The 15,956-nt window shown below is 43.2% G+C and overlaps 1 protein-coding gene across 1 annotated transcript in view; it reads right to left on the bottom strand.

The window, feature by feature from the left end:
* tmem62 (transmembrane protein 62) overlaps positions 1–15,956 on the bottom strand; it is a 76,288-nt gene that overhangs the window by 16,881 nt on the left and 43,451 nt on the right. The window contains exon 9 of the mRNA XM_072569457.1: positions 160–319. Within this exon, the coding sequence (XP_072425558.1) occupies positions 160–319 (160 nt within the window). The remainder of the gene's footprint in view (positions 1–159; positions 320–15,956) is intronic.

Below are 15,956 nucleotides of genomic sequence, written 5' to 3'. Positions count from 1 at the left end.
GGCCTCTGGAATTCTAACCATCAAATAGAAGGAAATGGAGGAAGGAAGAAGGTGTAAGAATCCTGAATTGATAATTTTGTTCTCAATTTATTCAACAGGATCCTCAGACAAACAGACTCATGGCAGGACACAACAGTGAGAAAGAGATACATATGTTACCTCTGCTCGGACTTCAATGTAGTGCAGTCCTTCCCTGTAATCCTCAGGTTTCCAGGCTATCGAGAAGAATGGGCCTTCAATGTGAACCGCACTGCCTATAGTGATACCATCGATACTGATCTGGACTGAGGTTACTTGTGATGGAGAGAAGGCTAAAACTCTAATGAGGAAACATAAACCACATTATTAATCGCACATGACCTACAAACTTAATTAAATCACCTGAGGAGATGACTTTTTTTTACGCTAACTAATCGAATTTTCAAGAATCCACTTAAAACTGGTGATAAGGATGTGGATGTAGCCAAAAAAAAGGTTCCATCGCCGGATTGGTAAGGTAACTAGCTTCTTTTTTTTTAGGAATTTAGAATAGTGGGAATGGAGGTTAGGGCAGTTGAATGTTCCTCCTGCAGAATGTGGAAGGTAAGAGTCACCACTACTGTCCCTGCTGGCTTCATCAGTGGGAGCTGCACCCAACTCCAGCTCCTCAAAAACTGCTTTAGGGAACTGGAGCTGGATGAACTTCAGAACATTCAGGAGGTGGAGGGGGCTATAGAGAGGAATTACAGGGAGGTAATTACACTTCAGGTACAAGAAATGGGCAGATGGGTTACAGTCCGGGGATGGAAAAGGAGCCAACAGGCAGTGCAGGGATCCCCTGTGGCCATTTCCCTTAACAACAAGTATACTGTTTTGGATACAATTGGTTGGGAGACGACATACCAGAGGTAAGCCATGGGGTAAAGTCTCTGCCACAGAGTCTGTCCCTGTTGCTTAGAAGGGAAGGGGGGAGAGGAGCAGAGAATTAGTCACTAGGAACTCCATAGGGGGACAGACAGGAGGTTCTGTGGAAACAAGAGAGATTCGTGATTGGTGCGTTGCCTCCTAGGTGCCAGGGTTCATGATGCCTCAGATCGTGGTTTCGGGATCCTTGAGGGGGAGGGACAGTAGCCCCAAGTCATAGTGCACAAAGGCACTAACGACATAGGTAGGAAAAGGGATGGGGATTTAAGGCAGAAATTCAGAGGTGTGTAAATCGCAAAACTTTTTTTAAAAAGTTACATTCTCAGGTTAACTTTAACAATTGGCATCAGCCCAGACAATGTATTGGGTATTAGCACCCCTCTGTGCTGCAGCCTGTGTCATAATGTTTACACTGATTCTAATCTTAAAAAATGAATTAACAGAATCTTACATGGATCCATGCAGTTTTTGAGCAAAGTACAATGTAACTCTGCAAGTACAAATTCACCCCACAAACGTGTGTGTGTGTGTGTGTGTGTGCGTGTGTGGGGGATGGGGGGGTGGGTGGGATTGTGAGTGTCTGAGAGACTGTATGTGTGTGTGTGTCAGTATTTTTCGTTAGTATTCAAACTGGGAAAAGACAATGCTGTTGAGGAGAATACTGAGATACAATCGAGTAGACTAGATAGGATTGAGGTTCAAAGGAGGAGGTGTTAGCAATCCTGGCAAGTATGAAAATATCTACCCCCTGGGCTGGGTGGGATTTATCCTAGGATCCTCTGGGAAGTCGGAAAGGAGATTGCAGAGCCTTTGTCTTTGATCTTTATTTCGATTAGATTAGATTAGATTACTTACAGTGTGGAAACAGGCCCTTCGGCCCATGTCATCATTGTCTACAGGAAAGGTGCCAGAAGACTGAAGGATAGCAAATGTCGTTGCCTTATTCAAGAAGGGGAGTAGAGACAACCTATCAGTAATGATAGACCAGTGAGCTTTACTTCGGTTGTGGGTAAAGTGTTGGAAGAGGATTAGAAGAGATAAGATTTATAATCATTTAGAAAGGAATAAATTGATTAGGGATAGTCAACACGGTTTTGTGAAGGGTAGGTCGTGCCTCACAAACCTTATTGAGTTCTTTGAGAAGGTGACCAAACAGGTGGATGAGGGTAAAGCAGTTGATGTGATGCATATGGATTTTAGTAAAGCGTTTGATAAGGGTCTCCATGGTAGGCGATTGCACAAAATACGGAGGCATGGGATTGAGGGTGATTTAGCGGTTTGGATCAGAAATTGGCTAGCTGAAAGAAGACAGAGGGTGGTGCTTGATGGGAAATGTTCATCCTGGAGTTCAGTTACTAGTGGTGTACCGCAAGGATCTGTATTGGGGCCACTGCTGTTTGTCATTTTTCTAAATGACCTATTTGAGGGTGTGGAAGGACTTGTTAGTAAATTTGCGGATGACACTAAAGTCAGTGGAGTTGTGGATAGTGCCGAAGGATGTCATAGATTACAGAGGGACATGGATAAGCTACAGAGCTGGGCTGAGAGGTAGCAAATGGAGTTTAATGTGGAAAAGTGTGAGGTAATTGAGCAATTGGAATGCAGAGTACTGAGCTAATGGTAAATTCTTGATAGTGTAGATGAATAGAGAGATCTTGGTGTCTATGTACATAAATCCCTAAAAGTTGCCAACTAGGTTGATAGGGTTGTTAAGAAGGCACATGGTGTGTTAGCTTTTATTGGTAGAGGGACTAAGTTGTGGAGCCATGAGGTCATGTTGCAGTTATACAGAACTCTGGTGCGGCAGAGTTGGAGCATTGCATACAGTTCTGGTCACTGCATTATAGGAAGGACGTGGAAGCTTTGAAAAGGGTTCAGAGGAGATTTACTAGGATGTTGCCTGGTATGGAGGGAAGGTCTAATGAGAAAAGGCTGAGGGACTTGAGTTCATTTTTATTTGAGAGTAGTTTGAGAGGTGACGTAATTGAGACATACAAGATAATCAGAGGGTGGACAGTGAGAGCCTTTTTCCTTGGATGGTGATGGCTAGCACAATGGGACATAGTCTTAAATTGAGGGGTGACAGATATAGGACAAATGTCAGAGGTAGTTTCTTTACTCAGAGAGTAATAGGGGTGTGGAATGCCCTGCCTGCAACAGTAGTAGACTCGACAACTTTAAGGGTATTTAAATGGTCATTGGATAAACTATGGATCATAACGGAATAGTAGTGTAGGTTAGATGGGCTTCAGATTGGTTCCACAGGTTGACGCAACATCGAGGGCCTGTACTGCGCTGTAATATTCTATGTTCCATTTAGTAAAGTGGAGAATTATTGAAATTGTAACAGTTTGAGTATTTTAAGTTATCTGGTTTGACCGGAGTGTTCTTAGAACAAAGAAGGCGGACAGAAGATTAAAGGGGCCTGTTTAAAATTATGTGCGCATACGGTAATTGTTTCCATGAATGGACAGCCTGATGACAGAAAATCAATACCATTAGCAAAAAAACATTAACTGCAGAAGCAGGCCATCTGGCCCATCAAGCCTGCAATGTCATTTGTTTAAATTCATTTGTCACTTAATTGTAACCTCAACTCCACCTTGCTGTCTATTCCCACAATAACTATCAACTCTCTTGTCAAAGCTCTGCCTAACTCAGCCCCAATGACCCAGCCTCCACTGCTCCTTGGGGACTCAATGACCCAGCCTCCACTGCTCCTTAGGGAAGGGAATTCTAAACACCAATATCCCTCAAAACAAAAAGCCTGCTCATATCCATCTGAAATGGGAGACCTCTCATTTCAAAGCTGTGCTGTCTCTTTCTAGACTCTCCCACAGGGTGAAACAACCTCTCACATGCAACTCACCAATACCTTGCTCAGCTGTAGCAAATCTTCCTAATTTTATCTTCTATTCCAATTACAATAAGGGCTAGGGTTCTATTTGCCTTCCCAATTATTTACTGTTCCTCCATGGCAACATTGTGATTTGCGTACAAAGTCAGCCAGAGCTCTCGCTACTGCAGCATTCTGCAGTCTCTCTCCATTTATAGAATGTTCTATTTCTCCTCCAAGAATGGACCGTATTTTTCCATCTTCCAACCTTTTGCTCACTCACCTACTTCGACTATCTGCATCCTTTTGCAGACTTTATACTCTTTTCACAATTCTCTTTCCTATCTGTTCTTGTATGATTAGATTACTTACAGTGTGGAAACACGCCCTTCGGCCCAACAAGTCCATACCGATCCGCTGAAGCGCAACCCACCCAGACCCATTCCGCTACATTTACCCCTTCACCCAACACTATGGGCAATTTAGCATGGCCAATTCACCTAACCTGCACATTTTTTTTTGGATTGTGGGAGGAAACCAGAGCACCCGGAGGAAACCCACACAGACACGGGGAGAATGTGCAAACTCCACACAGCCAGTCGCCTGAGGCGGGAATTGAACCCGAGTCTCTGGCGCTGTGAGGCAGCAGTGCTAACCACTGTGCCACCGTGGCAACAATATAATTGGGTCCTTTTATTCACATCATCAGGAGGTCATAGCTCCCACAGCTAGCTAGACTACACCTTCTCCCACCCTACCTCCTGTAAAAATGCCATCCCTTATTCCCAATTCCTCCGCCTCTGCTGCATCTGTTCCCAGGACGACCAATTCCACCTCAAAGTCCCAGATGGCCTCCTTCTTCCATGATCACAACTTCCCTTCCAACGTGGTTGACGATGCCCTCCAGCACACCTCCTCCACTTCATGCACCACCGCCCTTAAACCCCACCCCTCCCAACACAACAAGGACAGATCCCCCTTGCCCTCACCTTTCATCCCTCCAACCTCTGCATGCACCGCATCATCCTCCGCCACGTCCGGCACCTCCAAACAGACCCCACCACCAAAGATACATTTCCCTCCGTACACCTATCAGCGTTCTGGAGAGACCATTCCCTCAGCAACTCCCTCATCAGGTCTACACCCCTCACCAGCCCACACCCCACTCCTGGCACCTTTCCCTGCCACCGCAGGAAGTGTAAAACCTGCACCCAAACCACTCCACTCACCTCTGTCCAAGGCCCCAAAGGATCCTTCCACATCCATCAGAAATTTACCTGTATCTCTACCAATCTCATCTACTGCATCCGTTGCACCTGATGTGGACTCCTCTACATCGGGGAGACACAATGCCTCCTTGCGGATCATTTCACAGAACATCTCTGGGACACACGCAGCCACCAACCCCACTGCACTGTGGCTCAACACTTAACTCCCCCTCCCAATCCATCAAGGACATGCAGGTCCTGGGCCTTCTCCACTGCCAAACCCTTACGACCTGACGCCTGGAGGAAGAACGCCTCATATTCCAACTTTGGATCGTGCAACCATATGGGATAAATGTAGATTTCAACAGCTTCCTCATTTCTCCTCCCCTCACATTATCCCAGTCCCAAGCCTCCAACTCAGCACTGCCCTCCAGACCTGTCCATCACTTTCCCCTTGACCTATCACCTTCTCCCTCACCTTCATCCACCTATTGCTTTCTCAGCTACCCACTCCACCCCTCCTCCCATTTATCTCTCAGCCCCAGCCCACAACCTCATTCCTGATGAAGAGTTTATGTCCGAAACGTTGATTCTCTTACTCCTCAGATGCTGCTTGACCTGCTGTGCTTTCCCAGCAACACACTCTCAACTCCAGAACTAATCCCTAGTTACAGGTTACCAATCTGAAAATGATCTACTTATCATGACTGGAAAAAGAGAACCAAGATTAGTTTTTTACACTGTCCTATTCTAGAATGCATTTTATGAAAGGAGTGAGGGAAAAGATCCAGCTGTAACTTTCAAAGGGAATACTTGAAGGGAAAATCACTACATTTTTCTGGGGAAGGAGTAGGGGAGTCAAAAATGGCTCTTCCCAAGACGCAGACACAATTGCTTGAGACTGAAAGTTCTGTTTGTGCTGCAAAAATCCGTAATTGGTCCTCAGTTGTGGAATTGCTGATCCGTGCTCACTTGTAAGCTGGACAAGTTGGAAATGGGAGGGGGTAACTTTAAACAAGGTATGTTGTCTGGAGAGCTGTCAGTTCTCCAGGATCACTCTGGTGCCTCAATGCTGAAAATAATCTGAGACACAAATCAACATAAATATTTGTGATGACTGTTTATAACAAATAACGGTGATGGTAGTGCTGTCAGAAGGTAGCAATTCACGCAGGTAAGCTTGCCAGGTCACCAATGGTGGGGTGGTAGTGAAATCTGCCAGAAGACATTGTGGTATACTCCCAAGGTGGTTCTGTGACAGGCCAAATGCCTGCAAGTCAACACAACTACTGAAGGTAATTGTAACTGACTGTATAACCTAATAAAGAAATTAGTGAAAATGAAAAAGTAGCTCCTGAAAATCAAAAGGTAGCACTCAAGAAAATCTCAGATGTGCCCTTGAAAAAGAATGTCCTGGTACTGGGTCAGACATTGTGTTTGATACAATTTCAAGGGAGGAGAGGATACTGGAGACAGACATTGAAGGGAAATATTCTAGACTGAGGAATTTACTGCTCAATGATGGACAAAGGGAGAACAGAACGTTTTACCATAACTGTACACTACAATTTTGGATCACAACCACTGCTACCATTATTACTATATAACAAGTGTTTTCAATAGTACAACTAGTCTCCTTTTACACATCCTTTGAACACATCTTTTGGTTCTTTAATTGTTGTATTACCAACTTATCTCTTTATATATCATCCCTCTGGCTATTTAATCTTGGTCACAGACCTTCTCTTTAGGTTCTTTCTTTCCACTCTCCAAATCTTTTAACGCTGTTTCTGTACATAGTTAGAAACAGTTAACTCATAACCTCTATCAGTTCTGATGAATATCATCTGAAATGTTAACTCTTTATTGCCCTCCAGATGTTACCTTGCCTACTGAGTATTTCTGTCATTTGCCGTTTTTATTTTTGATTTCTAGTATTTGTAGTACTTTAACTTTTAGTGTTGTAGTTTATAACATTATCCGTGAACTGCCTCATCAACCATAATCTGCTCATGCATATCATCTCGCATTACCTGCACGTCAGCAACAATGAGCAAAAGGAGATTCAATCAACATAGAAAGATTTTAAAGGTTTGTGGATTTAAAGCAGAACAAGCCACTCAAAGACACATATGATTGGTTTTTCACTTATTTCAAATATCCATTCAACTGTTAGCTCAGTGGTTACAATGTCACTTTTGCACTAGAATGTTTTGGATTCAAGTCCCACTGTTGATGTTTGTCCACACAGTGCTGTCCTGGGTGGGTGCTGCACAGTTGCCATTTTCAGATGACTGTTGTTAGAGACATCTGCCCCTTGCACCCAGATTTCCAAAAGGCCTTCGACAGGTTGCCGTACAAGAGGCTGCTGTGTAAGATAAGGATGTATGGCGTTAGGGGAATGGCTAGAGGATTAGTTGACAAATAGGAAGCAAAGAATGGGGATAAATGAGTCCTATTCTGGCTGGCAATCAATGACTAGTGGTGTGCCTCAGGGATCGGTATTGGGACGTCAATTATTTACAATTTACATAGATGATTTGGGGACTATGTGTAGGGATGGTAAGGTTTGCAGATGACACTAAGATGAGTGGCAGAGCAACGTGTGCAGAGGACTGTGAAACTTTGCACAGGAACATAAATACATTGAGTGAGTGGGCAAAGGTCTGGCAGATGGAATACAATGTTAGTAGATGTGATGTCATACATTTTGGTAGGAGTAACAGTAAAAAGGATTATTACTTGATTGGTAAAAGGTTGCAGCATGCTGCTATGCAGAGGGATCTGGGTGTCCTTGTGAATCACAGAAGGTTAGTCTGCAGGTACAAGTACTTAGGAAGGCAAATGGAATTTTGTCCTTCATTGCGAAAGGGATTGAGTTTAAGAGCAGGGAGGTTATGTTACAGCTGTACAAAGTGCTGGTGAGGTTACACCTGAAGTACTGTGTGCAGTTTTGGTCTCCTTACTTGAGAAAGGATGCAGTGGCACTGGAGGAGGTTCACTAGGTTGACTCTGGAGTTGAAGGGGTTGGTTTATGAGGAGAGACTGAATAGACTGGGATTATATTCAATGGAATTCAGAAGATTGAGGGGGGATCTTAAAGAAACATATAAAATAATGAAGGGAATGGAGGATGCTTACACTGGCAGGTGAGTCTAGGACAAGAGGGCACAGCCTCAAGATTAGAGGGAGCAAATTTAGGACTGAATGGAGAAGGAACTGCTTCACCCAGAGGGCTGTTAATCTATGGAATTCCTTGCCCAGGCAAGTAGTTGACGCTACTTCAGTAAACGTTATTAAAGCAAAGTTCTTTTGAACTCTAAAGGGATTAAGGGATAAGGTGAGAGTGTGGGTTAGTGGAGCTGAGTCCATGAAAAGATCAGCCATGATTTTATTGAATGGTGGAAGAGTCTTGAAGTGCCGACAGCCTACTCCTGCTCCTAGTCCTGTGTTCTTATGTTCAAGTAGGCATAAAATATCCAATTTTGAAGGACAGCACAGAAATTTTTCCCACTGTCCTTGCTGTTATTTATAATTTATACTGATGTTGGTGAGCAGATTATTTGGTCAAGATTCTTAGATATGATGCAGAGCTGGGCTGAGGAGTGGCAGATGGAGTTCAACCCTGTCAATTATGAGGTTGTCCATTTTGGAAGGACAAATAAGAATGCGGAATACAGGGTTAATGGTAGGGTTCTTAGTAAGGTGCAGGAGCAGAGGGATCTTGGGGTCTATGTTCATAGATCTTTGAAAGTTGCCACTCAGGTGGATAGAGCTTGTAAGAAGGCCTGTGGTGTATTAGCGTTCATTAGCAGAGGGATTGAATTCAAGAGTCGTGAAGTGATGTTGCAGCTGTACAGGACCTTGGTTAGGCCACATTTGGAGTACTGTGTGCAGTTCTGGTCGCCTCACTTTAGGAAAGATGTGGAAGTTTTGGAGAGGGTCCAGAGAAGATTTACGAGGATGTTGCCTGGAATGGAGAATAGGTCGTACGAGGATAGGTTGAGAGTGCTAGGCCTTTTCTCATTGGAACGGCGAAGGATGAGGGGTGACTTGATAGAGATTTATAAGATGATCAGAGGAATAGGTAGAGTAGACAGTCAGAAACTTTTTCCCCGGGTACAACAGAGTGGTACAAGGGGACATAAATTTAAGGTGAAGGGTGGAAGGTATAGGGGGGGATGTCAGGGGTAGGTTTTTTACCCAGTGAGGGCATGGAATGTGCTGCCTGTGGGAGTGGCAGAGTCAGAATCATTGGTGACCTTTAAGCAGCAATTGGATAGGTACATGGATGGGTGCTTAAGCTAGGACAAATGTTCGGCACAACATCGTGGACCTAAGGGCCTGTTCTGTGCTATATTGTTCTATGTTCTATTACATTGCTGTTTGTGGATATTTGTTGAATGTAAATTAGCTGCTGTGTTTCCTACTTTCTAACACTCACTCAACTTCAAAAGGACTAATTTGGCAGTGAAGTGCATTAGGACATTCTCAGGTTGTGAAAGACACTGTATAATGGACAACAAGTTCTTTCTTAATAGACACAGTACTGGCTCAGTACTGAGAAAGTGGTGTATTGCAGGAGAGGACCCTGAATTCAAGGCCCCAGCTGATTGTTTCAAGTAAAAGGTTAAAGTTTCCTTGCCACTATTTTGAGAAGACTACTGAGTTCTCCTGATTACTGGACTAACACTTCTCTTTCAAACAAACACCAAACTAGATTAACTGATGGGACTTGACCATGCAAAACTACTCCAATGGCTGTAAAACACTTGAATATCATGAAGTCTACAGAGATAAGCAATTCAAAAATACACTCTAAAACAGAAATGCATGTGGTTTTCCTCCAATTATAAAGTGGGACATTTATATCTTCTCAATTTCAGGATCGGCCATGGCCTTGAGCATATTCTGCACTGTTCGGCCCATTACCACTGAATCCTGACATCCAAAGAAATTGCAATTAAATAACAGTTTGAATACCATTGAAAGCATGTAAGATTCTGGGCTTTGTAAATGGGAACAGAGTACAAAAGTAAGAAAATTATGATCAAACCATACAAAATGCTGATTTGGCTCAACTGGAATTATGTCCCCTGTTTTGCGCACTAGTTTGGGTGCATTTGAGAAGATGCAGAAAAGATTCATGAGAATGGTTCCAAGCATAAGGAATTCTAATTACATGGATCTATTACAGAAGCTAGAATCACAGAATCCCTACAATACAGATAGAAGCCATTTGGCCCATTGAGTCTGCCAACCCTCCAAACAGCATCCCACCCTATTCCTAGAACCCCACATAGTTAACCCACCGAGCCTGCACATCTGTGGACCTTACAGGGCAATTTAGAATAGCCAATCCATCTAACCTGCACATCTTTGGACGAGGAACCTTTCAGATGCTAGATTTTTCTTGATGGAGAACAGAAATTTAAAAGGGAATTTGATCGAGGTGTTCAAAATTACAAAGGGTTTTGAAATGGAGAAGGGGCAACTGTTTCTACCAGTAGAAAGACGGAGAACCAGATTGTACAAATGTGAAGGGATTGGCAACATAAAGCAATGGTAACATGAGGGAAAAATGTATTCACAAAGTGAAGAGAAATCAGGAGATCCAAGATGGCAGCGTCCTGTTAGGATCGCATTTGCTGGGCTCCGTGCTGCAACACCGACCCAACAGAGCTAGAACCCATCCCAAACATTTTACTGTGAGTAAAATCACAGTAAAGGAGCTAGAACCCCGAAAAAAACTCGACTTTATCCCTACAGGTGGAAAATGCTGAAAAAAGGAGGAAGCTTGCCCGGGGCAGGGGGCTACGGCCTAGCCCTCTGAAGCAGCGAGCTTGCTTACTCACCAGACCCTTGTTGAGGAGCTGGCCAAATCTTGCGAGGTCCTGGGAAGGCAGATCCAGGAAAAAAAATAGAAGAGAAGTTGGCTCCTGTATCGGCTATGCAGCAAGACTTGGGAAAAAGGATCAATGAGCTCAAGCGCCAGACTGCAGGGGTAGAGGCAAAGACTGACTCCTCCAAGAACCAGATTGAAGCCCTGGAAACACAGGTCCAGGGTCTGTTGGATCTGGTAGACAATCTCGAAAACAGGGGCAGAAGAAAGAACCTGCGTTGTTGGCCTACTGGAGGGGACGGAAGGTGAGCGGCCATTGGCGTTCTTCAAAAGTGGTTCCCGGAATTCCTTGGTTCGGAGTTTGAGAAGGGATGGATAACAACTGGATGATCTCACCGGATCACGGCACAAAAGTCAGCTGCGGATCAACACCCAGGCCCTGTCCTGGTAAGGTTCCATCATTATAAAGACCAGCAAAGGGTCATGGAAGCCTTTAGAGCCCAGGGGAGGGATTTGAGGGCATTGGTATGTGGCAGCTCCAGGGTCATGTTTTTTCAAGACTTCTCGGCGGCAGTAGTCTGGAAAAGGAAGTCCTACAATGGCCTCAAGAGGAGATTGAGAGAGCTTGGGATCCAATATTCCCTCAGATATCCAGCAGTGCTTCAGATCAATCATAACGGATCCGTACATTAGTTTGACTCGCCAGAGAAAGCAAAGAATTTTGTGGACAAGTTGACTTAAATCGAATGGTCGAACAGGTGTAGAGGACAGATCTGTTCGGGTTTGTTCTTCTTTAAAAAGGACTTGGTGGAGTCTCCTTGCTGGTAATAAGTTGCGTGAAATGATGTCCGGGTTGGATGGAGTATTTATCTTTAATCTCTAAGTTACATTAAGGAATGGGTGACATATTTACTTTTAGTTTACTTGTCTATAGTACTAACCTTACTCTTGGCGGGTTTTAATTCTCCACCAGGTGGTCGGTGTATGTGGCGCACCCTAGCTGGTAGGAGTTGAGAGGGCGGTTGGGTTGTAGGATGTGTAGGCACCCTCTTTGAATGGGGAGTAAATTCTGCCAATCAGTGCCTTTTGGTGATTTTTTTGTTTTTCTGTTTTTGCTGTAGCTTTTGTAAGTTTTGTAGATTTGTTGGCTGCAGTTATTTTAGTCTGTGTAGTTTTTTGGGTTTTGTGGATTCGTTTGCATTAAAGCTCAGCGATCTGTAGTTTGGGTTCTTCCTCTCTGGAGTCTAAATGGTGCTATAGAAGGTTATGGCGAAGGATGTTTTTAAGTGATGCACCCGGAATATTAAGGGGAGCCATTTGCCGGTCAAGAGGAAGAAGGTACTTTCCACCCTTTAAAGGAAGAGGGTGGATGTTGCCTTATTACAAGAAACACACTTGGATGATCAGAGCATTTGAAGCTGCAACAGAATTGGTATGACTGGGTTTCATTTTTCAGCCAGGGATGATGGACTTGGGGTTTAAACTATGGGTGGCTAGGGGTGTGTCTTGCCTGGGTGATTTATTCAAAGGGGATATATTGATGTCCTTTCAACAGTTGGCTTCGAAATATGAATTGCCCAATACGGACCTATTTTGTTTTTTTTACACATTAGAAATTTCATACAAAAGGAGACCGCACTTCTAACTGATCCTTACAGGTCCGACATAGCGAAGAAGGTGTTGAGTGCTGAGGGTACATTCTCTATTAGCAATGTTCATTATCCATCGGGAGAGGGTTCCTTGGATGAGACTGAATACCTCTTGTAAGGTATGGGAGAAGGTGTTGGACAATGAGATCTCTTCTGTAATATGGGAAAATATCTAGGAAAATGCAAGAAGGAACTCTATTTGCAACAGGACCCACGCCTTACAATTGAAGATTATCCACAGGGTCCACTTGGCCCCAGACCACCTCCTTAAATTTAAAGCAGGAGCATCTCCAATGTGTCCTAAATGTAAAGTGAGCATGGGCACGCTCACTTGTATTTGGTCCTGCCCCAGATTGCGGGCATACTGGAGCGCTGTGGTCGGTGAAATAGAGAAGGCCTTGGGGATGGAGGTGGAGATGGACCCGGTATCTCTTCTTCTTGGCTTTGTTAATTCACTTTCATTAGATGCACACAAAAAAAGGCTTTTCAGTATCCTCACGTTTTGTGCAAGAAAGAACATTCTATTGGGGGCGTGGTGTGGAAGTGTCGGAAAATCCCTCGGGGCTGGTGTAAGCTAGTCATGGAGCACCTCCCCTTGGACTTTCTAGTAAGTATGGTACACCATAAAGCTGAGAATTTCTATAACACGTGGCGGCCCTTTTTGGATTACCTGGGTACAGATTTGTCTGCCACACTAATAAGAGTCTTAATATAGCCATGACAACTCTCTATCATGAATCTGGGATCCAGAGGGGAGGAATTACACACATATGATTATGTATAAACTTATGCCTCGATGATCAAGGGCTATTGCTTTGTTTTGCTGAGCTACGTTTTGGTTATTATCATTATTATGATTAAGAGTTTCCTTTTTTCGGTTAGTTATTATTTATTTCCTTATGTAATTAGTGGGTTTGTTTTTTTAACATTAGCTTGAATTGTTTAGTTTTGTTATTGTACTATTCAAAAGAAAATAATTCCTTTTTTTTTAATAAAACTATATTTTTAAAAAAAGTGGAGAGAAATCATATTTAACATTTCGGGTCTGGTGACCTTTCCTTAGAATGCCGGACCCGAAACATTAACTCGGATATCTCTTCACAGATGCGGCTAGACTTGGTGAGCTTTCTCAGCAACTTCTGTTTTTGTTTCTGTTTGAAGCATCTGCAGTTCTTTCGATTTTTGTTCATACATTGACTGATTAGGATTTGGTATGCGCTGTCTGAGACTGAGGGGAGGCAGATTCAACTGAAGCCTTCAAAAGAGACTTGGATAAATATCTGGAGAAAAACAGTTTTCAGAGCTATTAGAAAAAGGTGGATTAGAGATCTAGGGAAGTTGCTGTAAGATGTGACTGGTCAAATGTGCAGTATTTTAAAATCAAGGAAATATTAATGCTTTTAGTTTTGAAGCTTATATTTGGTGCGTATGAAACAGTAAGGTACGTGTTTTTCTTGATTATCGATCCTTGTAAAATACAGATAATTTGTGCAAGAGCAAAAGATTTAATCAGTCTCAGCAAACTGAATTGACTCTATGTCAAGCTTCTTGCAACAGTAAGACCCCATCGGATTCAATGAAATCTAGCATGAGTGGCAGAATGCAGAGGGTTATGGTTGAGGGGTGTTTTTCCAACTGAAGTCAGTTTCCAGTAGCGTTCCACAGGAATCAGTGTTGCTGTTTGTAGTTTATATAAATAATTTAGACCTGAATATAGGAAGGTTGATCAAGAAGTTTGCTGATGATATGAAAATTGGTGGGGTTGTAAATAGTGACGAGCCTTAGATTACAGAGGATATAGACAAGTTGATCAGAGGTAAATAGAATTATGATAAATATGAGGTGATGCACTTGAGCTGGCTACATAAAGCAACGGAATACATGATGAAAGGTAGGACCCTGGGAAGCACTGAGGATCAGAGGGATCTTGGTGTGCATGTCAACCAGTCCCTTAAAGTTAAGAGGACAGGTAGCTAAAGTGGTTAAGAAGGTATATGGTATACTTACCTTTGTTAGTCGAGGCACAGAAGTTAAGAGCAGGGAGATTAAGCTAGAACTGTATAAAACGTTAGTTAGGCCAAATCTGGAGTATTGTGTGTTCTGGAATCCACCCTGGAGGGCTGGACAGAGGAGATTTAACAGGGCTGGCATAGGAGATTTACCAGGACGTTGCCTGGGCTAGAGAGTTTCATTTATGAAAAGAGATTGGATAGACTGGGGTTGTTATCCTCAGAGCAGGGCAGACCGATGGGGGACATGATTGAGATGTCTAAAATGATGAAGGACATAGATGGGGTCAACAGGAAGAAACTTTTCCCATTAATGGGGGAATTAATGACCAGAGAACATATATTTAAGGGCAGAAGGTTTACAGGAGATGCAAGGAAAATCTTTTTCACCCAGAGGAAGGTGGGAATCTGGGACTCATTGCCTGTAAATGTGATAGAGGCAGAAACCCTCATAACACCAAAGAAATATTCAGATGTGCACTTGTAATGCCAAGGCATACAAAGCTATGGACCAAATGCTGGAAAATGGGATGAGAATAAATAGGTGATTGTTTTTAAGTGGCACACTCGACAGGCCAAAGAGATTTTTTTCTGCGCTGTGGATTTCTATGACTTTATTAGTTGGTTTGAGCTGTAATCTTTTTTCCCAACAAGTGTGTAAGCTTCGAACTAGATCACATACCTCATAAGACCAGTTCTAAATACACTAAGCAACCAAAACACTCCACTTTAGATTAGACAGAAGCTTGTGGCTTCACCTCGACAAAGTGGTAAGACTAACTCCTGTCACCCATAGCAATATGAGCAATTATAGGACAAAGACAAATACACTCATAGAGGTAAGAAGTACAGTAACTGCGGATGAGTACATATTGAGTAACTGAGTTTTTTGAAGAAGTAAGAAAGAGGATTGATGAAGGCAGAGTTGTGGATGTGATCTATATGGACTTCAGTAAGGAGTTTGACAAGGTCCCGCATGGGAGACTGCTTAGCAAGGTTATATCACATGGAATACTAGCCATTTGGGTACAGAACTGGTTCAAAGGTAAAAGACAGAGGGTGGTAGTGGACGGTTGCTTTTCAGACTGGAGGCCAGTGACCAACAGTGTGCCACAAGGACTGATGCTGCTTTTTGTCATTTATATAAATGATTTGGATATGAACATAGGAAGTATTGTAGATGACACCAAAATTGGAGGTGTAGCAGACAGCAAAGAGGGTTACCTTAGAGTACAACGGTACCTTGATCAGATGGGCCAATGGGTTGAGAAGTGGCAGATGGAGTTTAATTTAGATAAATAGAAGGGGCTGCAATTTGGAAAGTCAAATCAGGGCAGGACTTATGCACTTGATGCTAAACAAGCATACCTTGGAGCGCAGGCTCATAGTTCTTTGAAAGCAGAGTTGCAGGTAGACAGGAGAGTGAAGCTGGTGTTTGGTATGCTTGCATTGGTCAGTGCATTGAGTATAGGAATTGGCAAGTCATGTTGTGGCTGTACAGGACACAAT

Source organism: Chiloscyllium punctatum, chromosome 4 (genome assembly GCF_047496795.1).
Source record: "Chiloscyllium punctatum isolate Juve2018m chromosome 4, sChiPun1.3, whole genome shotgun sequence".
Taxonomy (NCBI): domain Eukaryota; kingdom Metazoa; phylum Chordata; class Chondrichthyes; order Orectolobiformes; family Hemiscylliidae; genus Chiloscyllium; species Chiloscyllium punctatum.
Note: the sequence above shows the minus strand (reverse complement) of the source record. Positions and strands in the feature narration are given on the sequence as shown.